General features: G+C 40.1%; 1 protein-coding gene across 3 annotated transcripts in view; it reads right to left on the bottom strand.

Annotated features, from left to right (window-relative positions):
- Positions 1-457: 457 nt before the first annotated feature.
- Map2k4 (mitogen-activated protein kinase kinase 4) overlaps positions 458-17,549 on the bottom strand; it is a 102,085-nt gene continuing 84,993 nt past the window's right edge. For all 3 annotated transcript variants that reach the window (XM_050162590.1, XM_050162591.1, XM_050162592.1), the window contains 6 exons: positions 16,971-17,022; positions 14,719-14,846; positions 9,026-9,103; positions 6,272-6,420; positions 3,971-4,016; positions 458-2,912 (listed from right to left, as the gene is read on the bottom strand). In XM_050162590.1, coding sequence (XP_050018547.1) covers positions 2,799-2,912; positions 3,971-4,016; positions 6,272-6,420; positions 9,026-9,103; positions 14,719-14,846; positions 16,971-17,022 — 567 coding nt within the window. In that variant the 3' untranslated portion in view covers positions 458-2,798. The remainder of the gene's footprint in view (positions 2,913-3,970; positions 4,017-6,271; positions 6,421-9,025; positions 9,104-14,718; positions 14,847-16,970; positions 17,023-17,549) is intronic.

The following is a 17,549-nucleotide window of genomic DNA, read 5'->3' as shown; positions in this document are numbered from 1 at the left end:
TTCACCTTCATTACCCCCTTCTCCCATAAGCTCCCCAGGCATGACCCCTAAAGCTCTTTTTTTACGCTGCTCTCTTCTCAGGAAGCAGTGAGAGAATACAACTAACCTCTCACCTGGGAGTCTCAGCACCAGGAGCCTGGCTGGCAACACCTGTCAACTCTGACACATGCAGAACTGCACCTGTTTCCTGCAGCATTCTGCAGCAAGGTAGGTCCAGACATCCAACCAAGCACAAGCTTGGAAAGATTGCACCACAGCTTCTGAAAAAAAAAGCAAGCTGTGCCACACTGTTACCTCTGTGGTCAGGGAACAAGTAGAAAAAGAGTAGGAAAAAGAAAAGAACCAGAAACTTCTGGAAGGAGATAATGACCCTCCATATGAAATGCACAGACAATTTAATGCCATTTTTCTTGACTTTCTTTTTCAGGGTATGACTGCAGAAAATCAAATTACAAGGTCATCATTACATCCTAGATTTATTACAACTGACCTGCAGGCAAAGGGTAGACTATTCCATAAACATGTGGATTCCATGGCTATATCTTAAATAGAGGAAGGATTCAAACAAGAATACAGGATAAAATATTCCAAAGCTCCAAGAAGCAGTTATGTTACTGAGCTACATTTTTACGGACAAATAAGGCAAAATCCCTGCACATCAGCTTTTTTGATATTTTTATATACTTTCATATGGTACAAGAGAAAAATAACCAGAGCTCACAATGTACAGTTCTTTCACTATTTTCACAGCTTGTGAACACTATACACCCTTTTTGTTTTAATAAAGATACATTGTAATAAACTCCTTGCCCTTAAGTTTATAGTTTATAATAATCTATGATTAATACACTAAAATTGCCTTTTTTATGTGGTCACCCACACAGCAGAAAGTGAGATAGCTCCTGGACAGTCAGAATTGCTTTGATCTCCATTTGCATAATGGCAGAGTGAGGCTATACTGAGCCAGACAGGAAGTTGACAGCAGAGAAACAAATTCCTCTTGAGTCCTGGGAGCAATGGAGGATGATGGCTTGGTACAACTTAAGGAAGACATAGGATAATGTCTCCTGTGAAACGCAGAGAATCTAAGGGTTAAGGGCTCAGGGGTAGAAAATGGGGAAAACAGGCAAGCAGACCAAGAGATGAACAATTTTTAAATTCTGCAATGAATAGGGATGTAAAACTTTGAACAGCACCATTCTCCCTGTATTGTTTTATAATATTTATGAGTGCCACTCTGGGAGACATAGCAGTACCTACCAGTGCTTGATTCTGCAAGGGCATCACCTGTATCTCAGGCCAACTTGTAGTGCTGACTAACTGCTATGCAGAGCCTGATGCTCAGTGCCGGCTAATGGGTAAGTGAAGACAAGCAGCACATGAGGTGAAGGGGCTTCCTTTACACTTTGCCTTCTTGTGGGGCAGAGGTGGGTAAAATCCACATCCAAGGGAGATAATGAACTGGTAGAGGCCCCAACAGGTGGCATGCCTATCTGAAAGGCTATCATTTCAGACCTTCATTCTGCTCAAATGTGCCTCTCTAACAGATTGCCTCTTTTTACCTAGCACATCAACTGAGCCTGGCTGTCTCAGCTTTTCAAGCACACAAGAGAGATTCAGGGTTACAAATCCTTGGTAAGTAGCATCCCTGGTAACGTCAGAGTTCCAAATGTAAGAAACAAGCGAAATACTGGATTGAGCAAAAGTCATGTGCTAACAACAGTTTGTGGGGAAGGGAAAGAAATAGAAACTGAAGACCTGGCCCATGATGGCAAGAAGCAAAGAATTGTGATTTGGTGTTTTGCTGCCTTCAGGAAATCATCTAATCATCAAGGCACATTGCTACTAGTTACTTCTCCTTGTTAGTAAGTTACAATGGCTCAAGTACCAGGCTTGGCGCCAAGGGAAAATCTATAGCTGCTACAAATTGTTCTGGAGAAGATAACAGAATCAAAAACATCTGTAAACTTTGCCTTCAGTACTGTTTCCTTCGTTCAGTTCTGGCAGTTGGTGGCAGGCAGGGCAACAAGTTGGCAGCACCCTTCTATGCCAAGTGGCAGACTTCTGTACCTTTCCAGTGAAGAGCAGGGCTGGAAAAGGACAAAGAACACATTCTGTCCCATCTCAGTGTTTTAATGTTCACCTCTCTGAAAGCAACATGGTTTTTGGTAAAGATAGATTTGTTCTAATTTAACATGATATTTTGAACAGGAAATCTGGCTGAGTACATCAATTCCCAAACATCAACTGTGACTGTAAAGCAACAGAATATCAGATCAGGAAATCTATTGCACTTGGTGAAAAAAAAGGAAATCCCTCCTTTGTCTCCCAGCTCCAGAAGGCAATGTGTCTCACTGGCTGTGCAAACTCTTCTCACTCAAGCCCAAGTCTCTAGTTCAGACATAGTACATCCATTACTGTGTCCTTCCAGGCTTTGGAAGTCTGACAAAACACCATTCCAGTAGCTGTGTCTCCAGGTTTTGAGTCTAGAAATGAATTTAAGGTGTGATCTAATCACAGTCAACAACTTGATCGTACTGACTTCCACACGTCATGAATATGTTCATCACAAAAGAGCAGGATGAGGTCTCTGACCAGCACTAACACTGTGATCAGTCAGGTATTACAGGGATGCACATTCTAGGTGACAGAAGTATACAGACATGATGGAAACGAACACCAATCTTATTGCACATGGTGTCTGGGCGAGCAATAAAAACACTGTGATACAGGATGAAAACTCTTTACGTCTTGCTTCTTCTCAGCCCTTTTTTCTAAAGTCTGATGTAGCAGCAGTATCAGTCGACATACATGGGAGAGCTGGGAGTAGCTGGCATCTGATCCAGAATTTTACAAACATAGCATGCGACCTCAACAGTACGTTCTTCATACATCAAAATAAAGGGATGTTTCTGAAAAAAAAAAAAAAAAAATTGAACAGAAAAAAGCATCAAACATTTATATCAGAGCCCTAACTCAACCTTTCTCAGTTTCTATACAGCACAGAACTACAAGTTCCCAACCACATACAGCTTCAGTGTATCATAGAAGAGGCACTGATCACATGAACACCCTAGATGTGACATACTGGGTTACCATCTGGAGGCTCCACCATGGCAGTGAGTCTCAAAATTTACCTGCATATACAAAGTATTCACTGACGAAGAAAATGGAGTTCTTGGTTCCTCAGCATGCAGTCACACCATATGAGAGCCAAGAACTACAGGAATCTCAGTCATGCCTCTTAGGACACCAGAGAAAAACAAGTCTCCACATCCTCCATTGGTAGCTCAAGGCAAGGATCTTCCAAAGGGTTTTTCAGTTTCAAACCTTCTAATTTCTTCTCAAAAAGAGGCCAAAAGATACTTTCCCTGTGCTTTCCAGAGTCCATAGCCTACAATCTACTACACCAACCCCGCTCTTTTGTTTCTATCACTATAAACAACAATTTCTAATTTCTCTAGTGATAGCACTTCGATTATCTTTACAGTCATCGCTGGGTTGACCACAAACTGGCTTAACAGTCTTGGAAAGCCCTAAATGTGATAAGCAATCTAATCTTTTCTTAAAACATTCCCACATCACTGGACCACAGACAATACTCTCTTCTCTGCTCAGAGGAAAGCCACACAAAGGAGACTGCTTATCATGAGATGCATGAGAACTTCTCAAAGATATGTGAACTGCCAGAATGATATACATTAGCATAGGGACAGCAATAAATAATGAATAAAATTTCCACTAACTTTTTCTTACAGAGGAGTTACATATATTTAAGACTATGCAACGATATGCTTTAGAATTTTCCAAATTCTTTTTAAGAGGAATGAACTAATAAATTATAAGAAAAATTGTAGTCATCAAGTTTCCTCTGTCTAAAGCCTGTTGTCTGAAACACTCTGCAAAAACAAGCCTCTCCCTGGAGGGACATGCTGCTTACTGAACCATGGACTTACAGGTCCATACTCACCAGAAGCTCTTTATACTTTGGCCTTTTGGATTCGTCCTTCGTAAGGCTAAAATAACATAAAAGTAATGGTGTTAAGATGAAGTCACATTGACCCAATTATTTTGTTTTTTACAGATGAAAAGCAGGACCAGGTCAAGGTCATCTTTGGCCATATAGAAAGTTCAAGGCCAGCCTGGCTATATAAGGCTTTTTAAGCTCTTATGAGGACAGTACAGAAATCCTTCAATTGTAGATATAATGATCTAGACAGTGATTTTGACATATGTAAGAAACAAAAAACATGGGATACATATTCACCACTGCTACCTACTGTGGCACAGAGGCAAACAAGGAGAAAATGTAACATAATCACTACACGCACATATAAAATAAAACCAAAGAGGAGGTCTAGGGATCAAAACAAAGTAGAGCTGAAGAAATGACTAAGTGGGGGAAAGCACTTTCCTGAAAGCCTGATGCCTTAAATTCAAATCTCTAAAACCCAAGTAAAAAGCCATGTGCAATCCCTATACTCCCAAGAAATGGGAGACAGAGACAGTTTGTGGACCAGCCAGCCTGGAGTACACAACACAGTGGCAGAAACGAGATCCCACCTCATGAAGCAAGGCAAAAAATGAGAATGAACTCCTAAAAGTTGTTCTCTGATCTCTACATCTGTTGGCAGCACACAACACATAAAATTTTAAAAATAAAGAGTCTGTAATATACATTAGATTCTTTAAAGCAAATATTCATTAAAATGGAATATACAGAATGGCCAAGTTTATGGAATTATACAAGTGCATATAATATGTGCAAATTGGTAAACAACAGACTGTTTTTCAGTGACAAGAGGGAACCAGCCAACTGTCAACCACAAGCTTTCTTCTATCTAGTTCTTGAGCCATTATTTTCCCCTTTGAAAGATCACTACCAGCAGAATTTGGTCAGAGAAGATGAAAGAGACTTGAAAACTCCAGTCAACAATTGTTTTCTCATTATTCAGAAAGAGGACAGTGTTAGACCCTGCAATAGAAGCTTTATAAAACACAGGGTATGGAGAAATGGCATTCCTATAAAACAAAAGCATGCTCAAGAGTAAATAAGGCATCTTTAAATCATGCTGAATAAAATGAGCAATTACCAAACTTTTTAAAGGCTAACCTAAAAATGCTACTTAAAACAGAAGACAACACTACCAACTATGTCTATATACATTTATTCTTTGCTAGTGTTCTGCATGCATATATGTATGCATGCACATGTGTGTGGATACATGTGCATAATTTGTATGTGGAGGGCAGAGATTGGCATATTTCTTCCTCAATCATTCTTTACTTCATTTATTGAGGAAAGACCTCTCTCTGAATCCAGAGCTCACTGAATCTGTTGTCCAGTTAGCCAATTTGTCCTGTCTCCACATAGAAGTGCTGTCACTACAAGCAGGCTATCTAGCCCATATGGCTTTTATTTTATTTTATTTTATTTTATTTTATTTTATTTTATGGTTTTTCGAGACAGGGTTTCTCTGTGGTTTTGGAACCTGTCCTGGAACTAGCTCTTGTAGACCAGGCTGGTCTCAAACTCACAGAGATCCGCCTGCCTCTGCCTCCCAAGTGCTGGGATTAAAGGCGTGCGCCACCACTGCCCGGCGCCCATATGGCTTTTATTGGGTTCTGGGGATTAGAGAGTTCCAGTTCTCATATCTACAAAGCAAGTGCTTCATCCAGTGAGCCATCTCCCTAGCTCTACATACATTTATTCTCAGATGCCATGTACATATAAAAAGATCTGACACAACAGACAATTTAACAGGCATGGCGTTCGTGCCTCCTTTGGAATAGGATTAGAAAGAGCCAATATGTACATTTTAACCAATTAAGTATTGGGCTTGACCTTACTACTGATACCCACACTATTCTCTAGGTTTTATCAGAGTAGAGATCCAAGCCTTAAAGTCTGGTCTCATGAGTTACTGAATAGTAAAAGCATCCAGGTGATCCTGGCATAATCTTATTATGATAAGATTACTGGTCTCATCTGGGCATTTAACCTGGTAACTTATACCAGGAACTGGTGATCTGGAGGCAGCTGCTTCACCACCACCTACAGCTGCTTTTCACCAATACCTATGTAGAATAAGAGGGCAATGTCTCTTCAGGCTGGCTGGAATCTCCACACTGCAGTAATCCACAGTCCTAGCTGGGGTAATGTAACAAAGGACTTCTTTTCCTATACAAAGCATCCATGTAATTGAGATTAAGTTGCCCGACTGGACTATTCTGCCACATGTGTCTGAATATTAGCAAATAAAGTACTTACCACAAGTTGACAAAGTTGATGAAACTGGGGGAGAATTCCCTTTCTTCGGAATTACTTAGTTGAGGAGGGTCTCCTTTCACCACTTGTGTTAGCTGATCAAACACACTATTCCACTTTGGATAAGGAAATCGGCCTGTAGCCAACTCGTACTAAAGAGAACAAAAAGGAAACAGAAAGACACCAAGCATGATTTACTACTCCCTACTGGAAGAGTGATGCCAATCCAAACACCCAGCAAAACTCTTTAAAGCCCTCCCTCAAACTCTGTCATGTTAGGGAGGAACCCCTGGATCATGAGGCTAAGTAAAGGACATGATGTATATAGTGTGCCTTTACTGAACTCAAGTCTTGGACTACAGGGGAATGCCAAACTCTGAACACCTCCATAATGCAGGCCCAACCTCATCATAGGAAGGCTCTGGGAGGCCTGTCTAGACATCTACAGCAAACAGTTTCACATTTTGTAGTCACTTGCATAGGAGTTCTCAGTACCAACAGTGGCCAGATCCCTTTATAAAGTAAAAAGAACATTTAACAAATGAAAATCCAGTCTGAATTCAGAGAAAACAGTATGCAAATCCTATAGTTCAACCACAGTCAGACTATAATTACTGAAGAAACCAATTCAGACTTAAAGACCCAATAAAGGGCATACAACAATGTCATTAGCATACAATACAAACCTAAACAGTACTGTGGTCCTAAAACTTTGCTAACAACCATTATGTCTGTCCTGAAATTAATTGAAAACCAAGGAATTGTGCACTTTCCCAAGATATGAAGCTGATTTACTACGTGCATCATGAATCACATTTTATGTGCTTTGGCAAAAAACTGACAGATGAGGCTGAAGCTCCCAACTTGTACAGAGAATGCTTCATGAGAGTGAACATTCTTAGAAAACCAATTTCACTTTCTCTTCAGAACAGCTGTCAGCTCACTGCTGTCTCCACAGGTGCACAGGGAAGTGAGAAGGCCAACACACACGCCTGCATCGGGAAGGAAAGGATCACAGCTTTGGCTGAAGTTTCTCTTCAGTAAAGCTGAAAATGCTTTGGAAGGTCAACCTTTACTATGAGGAATAACCTCCCTAGGTTCGCTCTGGAGAACAGGCTTGACAAGAAGTCTGTGCCTTCTATGGTGAGGGACTACTTTCTTTAAGATTATCCTAGGAGAATCAGCAATGAGAAGATTCTAAGGACTGAAACACTGTTTCCAAACAAAGCTTTTGCTAAAGCACCTGTTTCTCTGTTAAAACTTTTCACAGGTATGGGGTGTAATTCAGTGATAGAACTCTCCTCTACTATGCCTAAGGCCTTGGTACAACTGCCACCTCTCCTCTCCAATGAAACAAAACAAAAGCAAAATTTCTCTTTAGTAAGGAAGTGTATACTTGCTCTGGGTATATGTACACAGGTGCACAAGGCTTTGTTTGCGTGCGTGCGTGTGTTTGTGTGCAGGTATACATGAGTGTGTCTGTATATATACAGGTGCGCATGAACATGTTTGCATATGTGCATTCACACACAGGTGTATGGAGGGTACTGGATAACTCTGAAGATTGTTCCTCAGGCATCATCTATTTTGCTTTTCTGAAATAGGGTCTCTCTATGGCCAAGAATTCAACAAAGAGGCTAGACTGACTGGCTAGTAAACCCAAAGAGTCACCTCTCTCTGCCTCCCAGCTCTAGCACTGCAAATGCAGGTCATTATGCCTGTTTTTTTTTTTTTTTTTTTGTTGTTGTTTGTTTGTTTTGTTTTTGCTCAGGGAGGTATTTCTGAATTTAAAGTATGCTTTCCATGCAAAAAATCACCTAAGTGGGAGCAATAGGTTGGCCTATAGTCTGTGAATTGGTTTCATGACAAGAAAAAGAGGAGACAGCTATAGACCCGCAGAGGCAAACTGTTAGCTCCTCTATAAGAGAGACTAAATTAGTCTGTCAACAGTTCTCACAAAAACTAACAAGACCATGTCATTCTGATTATAGGAAAAAAATTAAAATTTTTAAAAAACAAGACCGGTGAGCTTCAAAAAGCTCATTGCTCTAAATCTGAACTAAGGGGTCTTGGCTCAAATTGAAAATGGGAGGAAAATGTAAGAAGAGGCATTTTACATTCCTGTCTCACAGAACCAACATGGGACAGAAACTTCACAGATAATGTAGAAGAAGCTACAAGAGGCTATTCAAAAGCAGAAATAAACAGCAATCTTACCAAGGTCCAGATCAATAGTAAACGTAAGAAAATAAACTTTAGAAATTTAGAAATAAAATTTAGAAATGAGGACATAAAAAAGTATGACTTTGACTATGTCCCCTCAAAGTTCTTATTAGAAGCCAAGACCCAAGGTGACAATCTTATGAGACAGGGTTTGAAGAAGTGACAGAGTGCTTGGTGTGCCACAAACAGGATTAGTGCACGTACAAAGCAGACCTTAGACAGTCATATTCCTTACCTCTTTTGCTATAACAAATACGTCAAACCCTTGACCTTGGACTTCTAAGTCTCCAGAAATGCAAGAAATAAATTCCTGGTCTTACTAAGATAACTAACATGATATTGTGCCAAGCACTCCAAACTAAGGCAGATTCATTTAAAATTAAACCAAAATTTCAAGATAGTCTCTAGGTAAAGATAAAGAGCTTCTGCTTGTTACAAATCATGAAGTTTCTCATTATCCCTTTTCAACATTTTTACCTCTTAAATCTCTTATTGTTACATTACTATGACGAAGTTGCGCCAACAGAAACATACCAATGTGATCCCCAAACTCCAGACATCAGAGCGAACATCATACCCTTGTCGTGATGCACTTGGGTCTATTCTTTCAGGCTGGAATACAAAGAGAAGTCAAAGTCATTTATTATGTGAACCCTAAAGAAGCAGATGAATGGAAGCAGTAGCTGGAGTGGGAAACAAAAACCTCAGCACCTTCCTAGAAGAATTCATGCCCCAAACCAGGCTGCGAGTAACAGGAAAACACCACTGTGTTAGAAACAAACAACCAACAAAAGACTCCACTGAACTCAATGGCTATGTAAGAAAGACTGTGCTGGTTAGTCTTATGTCAACTCAACACAAGCTAGAGTCATCAGAGAGAAGGGAGCCTCAGTTGAAAAAAATGCCTCCATAAGATCTGGCTATAAGGCATTTTCTTAGTGATGTGGGGGATGGGGGAAGGGACAGCCCATTGTGGGCGGTGCCATCCTTGGGCTAGTGATCCTGGTTCCATAAAAAAGCATAATGAGCAAGCCATGAAGGCCAAGTCAGTAAGCAGCACCCCTCCACGGCCTCTGCATCAGCTCCTGCCTCCAGGTTCTAGCCCTATTTGAGTTCCTGCCCTGACTTCCTTAGATGATGAACAATGGAAGTGAATAAACCTTTCCTCACTTACTTGCTTTTGATCACAGTGTTTCATCATAGTAATAGTAACCCTAACAAACATGGGGACTATATCATGGTCTTTCTGACTTTCTCCCCTAAATAATCAAGGCACTGGCAAAGTTGAGATAAATGTTGGTAAATAGGAAGGAGCAGGAGGATTCTGTCAGCCTTTGCTCAATAGTAAGAATGACCAGAAGATACTTGAAACAAAAAAAAAAAGGCACAGTAGGAACTGTCGTCACTGTACGTCCTACCCTTTAATTCTCCTCAATAAGAATAGCAATAATAATTTATTACTTGAATTACCTTTATAGATACGTGCCTATGAATCATGTAAGAAAAATCAAAGCACAATAGTGTAATATATCATCTTATGAAGAGCAAAACAAACAAACAAAAACTGTTGGCAATGTCCATAAAGGGAACATTTTTATATTTCCTTGAAATTAGGTACCATTTTTATAAAGTGTGTCAGTGGATGCAGAGGAACAGCAAGAGAGTATTTCAGTGGCTCGAAGTTAACAATGGGTTGTTCCTAGAGACTGACAGTAACTGTCACTAAAAGAAGCATCCCAAAAGTGTAATAGGTGTACTATAAAACTAATTTGGAGATGTATACATTTTAATTTGAAAACAAGTACTGTGCTGCACTAATATTCATTGAAAGCTATCTAAATTTGTTATAAATCTTATTTTACTGAAAATGATACATACTACATAAAAACACTGATTCGACCACAGGAGAAAACACTGTCCCAGGATCACTAATCCACATTATACAGACCTGGTGTTCTGAGGCATGACACACACCTTCTTACATAGAATGGCAACAATGCATAGCACATTCTGAGATGATGAGATAAAATAGAAATCATGAATATCTTTAAACCCTAACCCTATTGATGGAGGAAGGTCATTGGTTAAATAAAGAAATTGCCTTAGCCCTGATAGGACAGAAAATTAGGTAGGCTGAGTAAACAGAACAGAATGCTGGGAGGACGAGGAATTGAGCTCAGACTCGATAGCTCTCCTCTCTGGGGCAGAGGTGATGAAGCTCCGACCCAGAATGGACGTAGGCTAGAATCTTCCCGGTAAGCGCACCTTGGGGTGCTACACACATTAATAGAAATGGTAATCAAGATGTAAGAATTAGCCAGTAAGAAGCTAGAACTAATGGGCCAGGCAGTGTTTAAATGAATACAATTTGTGTGTTGTTATTTCAGGGCATAAGCTAGCCAGGCGGCCAGGAGCTGGGCTGTGGGAAGAGGCCCGCAGCTCTTACTACACCCTATCTTTGACTATCACCAAACATTTTCAGTGGAAAAGAAACATACTAAGTAATACATGGATCAAGAGAGTGTCAAGAAGTAGTAAAATCTATTTTAAACAACATCTTATTTTTGATTCCAGTTTAGCATGCCCTGCAGGATGTGGCTAAGTCTTACTCAGAGGGAAATCGTCTACTTAAAGCAAATAATGGAGAAAATGTCTCAGATCATAGCCCAGCTGTACAGACGAAGGAACTAGAAAACCAAACATCAAACAAACACAACAACAATAACCACAAAAAGAAATTAGACCTAAGGAACTGAACACCAGGAAGTAACAAAGACAGTGAGTTGAATGAAATAGGAACTTAGGAACAGGGAAGAAGATATCTACATTAAGGGAGCCATTTTAGGGTTGGCAAGAGACTTGGCTCTAGAGGGGATCCCAGGTGTCCATGGGGATTTCTCCAGCCAGGTCCTTTGGCAGCAGAGGAGAGGTTGCTAGAACTAGCCTTGCTCCACTATCACACTGATGATTAGCTCGAGTATCACCATAGAATCTTCATCCAGCGATGGACGGAGATAGAGACAGAGACCCTCACCAGAGCAATGGACTGAGCTCCCAAGGTCCAGTTGAAGAGCAGAAGGAGGGAGAAGATGGGCAAGGAAGTCAAGACCACAGGGTTGGTCCACCCACTGAGACAGTGTGCCTGATCTAATGGGAGCTCACCAAATCCAGCTGGACCTGGACTGAACGAGCATGTGATCAAACAGTACTCTCTGAATGTGGCTGCCAATGGGGGTGGACTGAGAAGCCATTTATAATGGCACTGGACCTGTTTCTAACTGCATGTACTGGCTTTTCGGGACCCCAGTCTATTTGGATGCAAAGCTTCCTAGGCCTGGATGTAGGGGGGAGGGCCTTGGACTTCCCACAGGGCAGGGTACCCTGCCCTCTCTTAAGGAGGGTGGGGGAGGGAGGAGGATGAGTAGAGGAGAAGGGGAATGGGAGGAGGGGAGGAAGTATAAATTTTTGAATGGAAATAGAAAAAAAAAACAATAAAAAGAAATCAACAAAGCCACAGCACTTCTTGGGCCAATAACAGAATCATACACTGAGGGTCAGAGCTAAGCAGACCAAAAATTTTTGTCCATGTATGTCGGCCTCTGTAAACCAATTGATAGGACTATTTCATTTGATCCAGTCAACATCAGAGCTGCAGAGTTCAGCTGGCCTGTAGGATAAAGTTGTAATATAGGATAGGACTGTAGGATAAAACTGTCCCAGAGTTGGATAAAGTCAGGAAGAACAGTGAGGCCTTACACTCCTTTTCTTGCTGGGGTCTCAGGACAACATTTCAACACAAGAACAGAGACTGTGTCTTCTGTTAAAAGTTAGATGAATTCAGAATTGTTTGCTGTATCTGGGCCATATTTACATCTTTAAGACTTGCATGAATCGAAAGGACTTCTTAAGGAATATAACATAGTGCTAATGTTTGAGAATGTTTTGTTCCTAAGTGTTGTGGTGCTAGAGGATTGGTTCCCAAGGTGTCAGTAGCAAGACAGTCATTTAGACAAAGGGCCTTTAAGAGGTGAGGTCTCTAAGAGCTTAGCTGGTCAATGGGGGGACTCAAAAAGGATTGATATTGGGCTATTAAGTCAGGACTCTTAGCAGTAGGTTATTATAAAACAGGGCCCTTTAGCCCTTTCTGCACACAGACAATTCCTTTTCCATTTCTCTGCCATATTATGGTAAAGCCAAAGGCTCTCACCAGAAACAAATAGATGAGAGCTACTCAATCTTAAATTTCAGCGTCTAAAAACATTCTTTCCTTACAAGTATTCAGTTTTAGGTTTTCTATTACCACAAGAAGAGCGATAAAATCCTACTGTTACAGGGAAAATTGTTCCGGCTAACCTTAGCACTAAACCAGCTCTGAGCCAGGTCATGCTCAGTTATTCTCTGGGCTGTATGGTTACTGAATGTGTCAATTATGGCAGTTACCAAATGTTGTCTAATCATTTTTATTTCTTGCCTTTGAATCTGCTGTGTTACTTATTCCTAATTAACACAAAAAGAGTATTTTCTGAACTGCATTTATCAAGTAATAACATTCACAAAGCTCAGTTTAAAAAAAAAAGTCTTTATCTACACACACACACATTTACTTTTTTTTTTTTTTTTTTCCGAGACAGGGTTTCTCTGTAGCTTTGGAGCCTGTCCTGGAAACTAGCTCTTATAGACCAGGTTGGTCTCGAACTCACAGAGATTTGCCTGCCTCTGCCTCCAGAGTGCTGGGATTAAAGGCGTGTGCCACCATGGTCTGGCTCACTTTTACATTTTTGTTTGTAGAAAAAGTGAATGAAAAAAAAATCTAATAAATTTAGGTTACTGACAGTGCAACAATTCTATTGACAATTCAGTATTGACAATATTAAACATTTCGTAGGCAATACTTTGCAAACATGGAGCCCATGTATATACAGCAAGAGAACACATGCAAAGAACAGGCAGCATGTGTTTCACATGATCACACACTGAGGTAAGAAACAGAACTGATGGCAAACTGACGTCCAAGTGATGAAGAGAAAAAAATGCATTCAAGGTTTTAATTGATGAAATCTGAAGAAGCACCAAACCCATCCATCCAGAGCATGCTAGGGAACCTTGAACATCTAGCCTGCGACTATCCTGACTTAAAATTTTTATAGCACTTAAAGAAGCAACCATGAAGGAAACAAAGGAGGAAAAACTTTCTTCAACTCTTAGCTAATCTTTTAAAAAGGTCCTTGGAGGCATGATAGTTCAATGAGTAAAGGCATTTGTTGAGCGAGACTGGCAACCTCAGTTCAATTCTTGGAATCTAAGTAAAGGTGGAAGGAGAGAACTGATTCCATAAAAATGTCCTCTAACCTCCACACATGACCACAGAAGACATGCCCTTCCAATGATGATGATTTAAAAAGTCTACAATACTGAAACAGACTGACAGAAAAGGCTCAATAAACAACAGCAAACTTTATCATCATTTGTAGGAGCATGCTGTTCTCCTCTAAAGGGCCATGGACACTAAAGGACAAAACTGGCACCTAGGGGGAAAAATTAAAATATAGACACCAAACATCAATCAAATGTAGTTCAAACTCTGGGCTGTGGAACAGGCCATGCAAATTCACGGGGATAAGGCAAACAGGGAAGCTCTGAAAGGACAGTGTCCATCTGTCTTCCTGAGGGAAAAGCTGCTTCCTGATTAATGCCCAAGGCCTCTGCATTTACTGCTGTGTTCCATCCATTCTGAAGTAACAAATGACAATTGGTGCACAGTTTCAGACTCTCTAAGACACACTGTATTCTATCAGGAACTGTCTTCCTGTACTAAGTCACTCTTCTATAACTTGTGACAGCATCCTTAGTGGCCTAGAACAAACATTTCTCAACTGATTCTGATTATCTCTTATGGTCAAGAAAGTACAGGAGATAGAAGCAACACAAAGACAAGGATAATTTATCACTTGGTTGACTGGGTGAATTGAAGAAAATGAAAACAAAAATCAGGAAAGACCATAAATGCTAAATGCCAAACAAGAGGATTAACATGTACATAGCAGTGCACTGAAATAATTGAGCAATGCTTCCAGAAGTTAAAACTTAAGTTTAGAAATGCTTAGGAAGAAAAGTTCTCTAGCACAGTGAAGCTGCATGGGTGAAGGCAAATCCCCTCCACCTAGCACCAAAGGGCACAAGCTCTCCGTGTGATGACTGCCAAGCAAGAGACTTTGCTGCACACTTACTGCCATATACGGTCTACACCCAGCATCTCTTGTCTTGGCAATGGAGTCCACAAGTTGTCCGCTGATGCCGAAATCACAGAGCTTAATATTTCCGCTTCTGTCCAGAAGAATATTGGAAGGTTTGATATCTGCAAGAGACACATGCCATTCAGTACACAACTGATCAATCAAGCAACTCTAAAGTACTATACTCAAAACTACTGAAATCTGGAGTCCTTAAATTCAGATATATAAGAAACAAAACTTTACTTAGCACATGCAATCATATTTTAAACACACATCAATAACTAAAGTCAAAGATGGTGGCTCATCCCTGTAATTCCAGCACTTAGGACACTGTTGGGGGATGATTAACCAAGAATTTAAGGCCAACCTGGCTACAGAATAAGACCTTGTCCATAAAACTAAAAAGAGACAAGAACTGCAATTTAACAGTCAAACTCCTTTCACCACTATAATTTAACAAGCCAAAAGACTTTTTCTCTTTCATCTTCACACATATAAAACACAAACAAATCATGGTTTTCAGCAGTCAGAACAAAGAATGAACTTCATCAGATAATATACTAAGCTACCTTTCAAAAGATATCAAGAATTACACAACAAAGTATAAAGTAAACCAGTCATGAACCGATAATATCTTTGAGTATAGCTTCAATTTATGAAATCATTATTTTAAAGAAAAAAATTATTTATTCTCAAAAATAGTTATTCCTAAGAGATTTTTTTAAGATTAATTTTTATTCGTATGTGTGTGTGTGTGTGTGTAAGTGTAGGCCAAGAGTGTGAGGAGAGACCCTAAGAGGTCAGAAGACATCAGATTCCCTGCAGCTGGAGTTATAGGAGGAGGCTGTGAGTCACGCAGTATGGGTGCTAGGAACAGAATCTGGTTCCTCTAGAGAGCAGCAAGCTACTGATCCAATTCTCTAGCCCATCTCAGGGTCTTTTGATCTTAAGTGGCTTTCTCCAGTTTCTCCCAACCAACTTTCCCTTGGACTCATTTCTATGACTTTCAGAACTGTTGGCCTCTGTTTGGCGTGCAAACGCAAAGCTCCTCCTGACTGACGATAATCACTACCAATGTGTCGATGAGCTACGCGCTCCAATTCTCTATTTTGATCATAATTCTTCTATTTCATTGTCAATATCACAGAAAATTTAGTAAGTTGAGACATAGAAAAACATCTATATATAACTTGAACAGAAAAGCTCCCCTATGATAACAGACCCAGAAGATCACCTCTCAAAAACACCCATTCTTAATCCTCCCACCCTTTCTCGTGAGACCTGCATCATGTCAAGGTTTCTATCCACACTTCCAAAATATGGCTCCTGACTAGTCTCAGCTCCGTCAGGGTATGTCTCATGCTCTTAGAGCAGGGGAGAAGTCTAGTGAATGTGACATAAAATACAAACATGTAAAAAAAAAGTTCCTGTTGCTAAAAACACCCATCCAGGGAGTGAGACTCCTTTCTTCAGGAGAATAACGCAATATTGGGAGCTAAGGTGGTCATTAATGCCAGATAATCAAAGATTTTTACAAGCAGGTCATGTTTTAGAGGAATTTCAGTTTTTAGTATAAACTTTCAAGTCTCTTTTACAAACACATGCTCTAAAGTGAGAAGAAACATTTCATAGGAGAAACACCAAGGCTTTAAAATGATTAAGTATAGGGGCTGGGAGCATAGCTAAGAGGTAGGGAGCACTTATCCAGAATGCACAAGGACCTGGGTTCAATTCCCAGAAATGAGAAAAAGGCCTAATGGTCCCATCTCTTCAGATTCGTCTTTGAATATCTTCACAGCCACTCTGATGCTTTGATGGTATCCAGTCATCAATTACACTGAGCAATGAGTGATTTATTTTTAGCCATTCATATTTCCCTTGTATTAATGTTATTGGCACATATGAACTGTACAAATAAATTTCATTATCAACAGTAACTATTTCTAACTAAAATCAATAATCTCTAGCAAAATGTAACTTTTAAGTCCAATGTACTTACTAAGTGAGATAGAAATTTAAAAAATTCCAGGAGAAGAAAAGTTGATGCTTAGGATACACAGTATTTGGATTTGATTTTTCTCTGTATTTCTTGGTTAATTGGATTTTTTATTTTGTTGGCCAGAAACACAAATATTCCATGGAGGTTTATATAGTATTATTATGGGAGTTTTCATTAAAAAAAATACTTTAACCAATATAAGGAGAAAAAGTTGATTCTAATTCCACAGAAAGCAATCCATACCCACCTCTGTGAATAATTTTCAAGTTTTCTTTTAAGTGGTTTAGTGCTTTCACAGTCTGGGGAGGAAAAAAAAGAGGTGGGATAAAGATCTTGAAATTTTAATAAAATAGCCCAACAACCTATCACAAGCAATAGCCTCCATAGCCCCCTGTACGCTTTCTCAGCTTAGCATTTCAAATGCTGTCTTTCTGTATTTTGAATGTCAATGGCATATAATCTTACATCAGAAAAGTTGCCTCTACATGGTCCTCTCTGACAGTTAAGAAAACAGTAACATACCTTAGTGTTGGCAAGAGACTTGAACCTAGAGTGGCTCCCAGGAGCCCAAGGCGATGTCCCCAGTTAGTCCCTTGGGAAGCTGAGGATAGGGAACCTGAAATGACCTTATCCTATAGCAATACTGACGAATATCTTTCATATCACCATAGAACCTTCATCTGGTGATGGATGGAGATAGAGACAGAGACCCACACTGGAGCACTGGACTGAGCTCCCAAGGTCCCAATGAGGAGCAGATGGAGGGAGAACACGAGCAAGGATGTCAGGACCACGGGGGGTGCACCCACCCACTGAGACAGTGGGG

This window comes from Alexandromys fortis, unplaced genomic scaffold, assembly GCF_014885135.2.
Source record: "Alexandromys fortis isolate MF-2015 unplaced genomic scaffold, M_Fortis_MF-2015_v1.1 scaffold_84, whole genome shotgun sequence".
In the NCBI taxonomy this organism is placed as follows: domain Eukaryota; kingdom Metazoa; phylum Chordata; class Mammalia; order Rodentia; family Cricetidae; genus Alexandromys; species Alexandromys fortis.
This window is presented reverse-complemented; position numbering and strand designations above follow the sequence as displayed.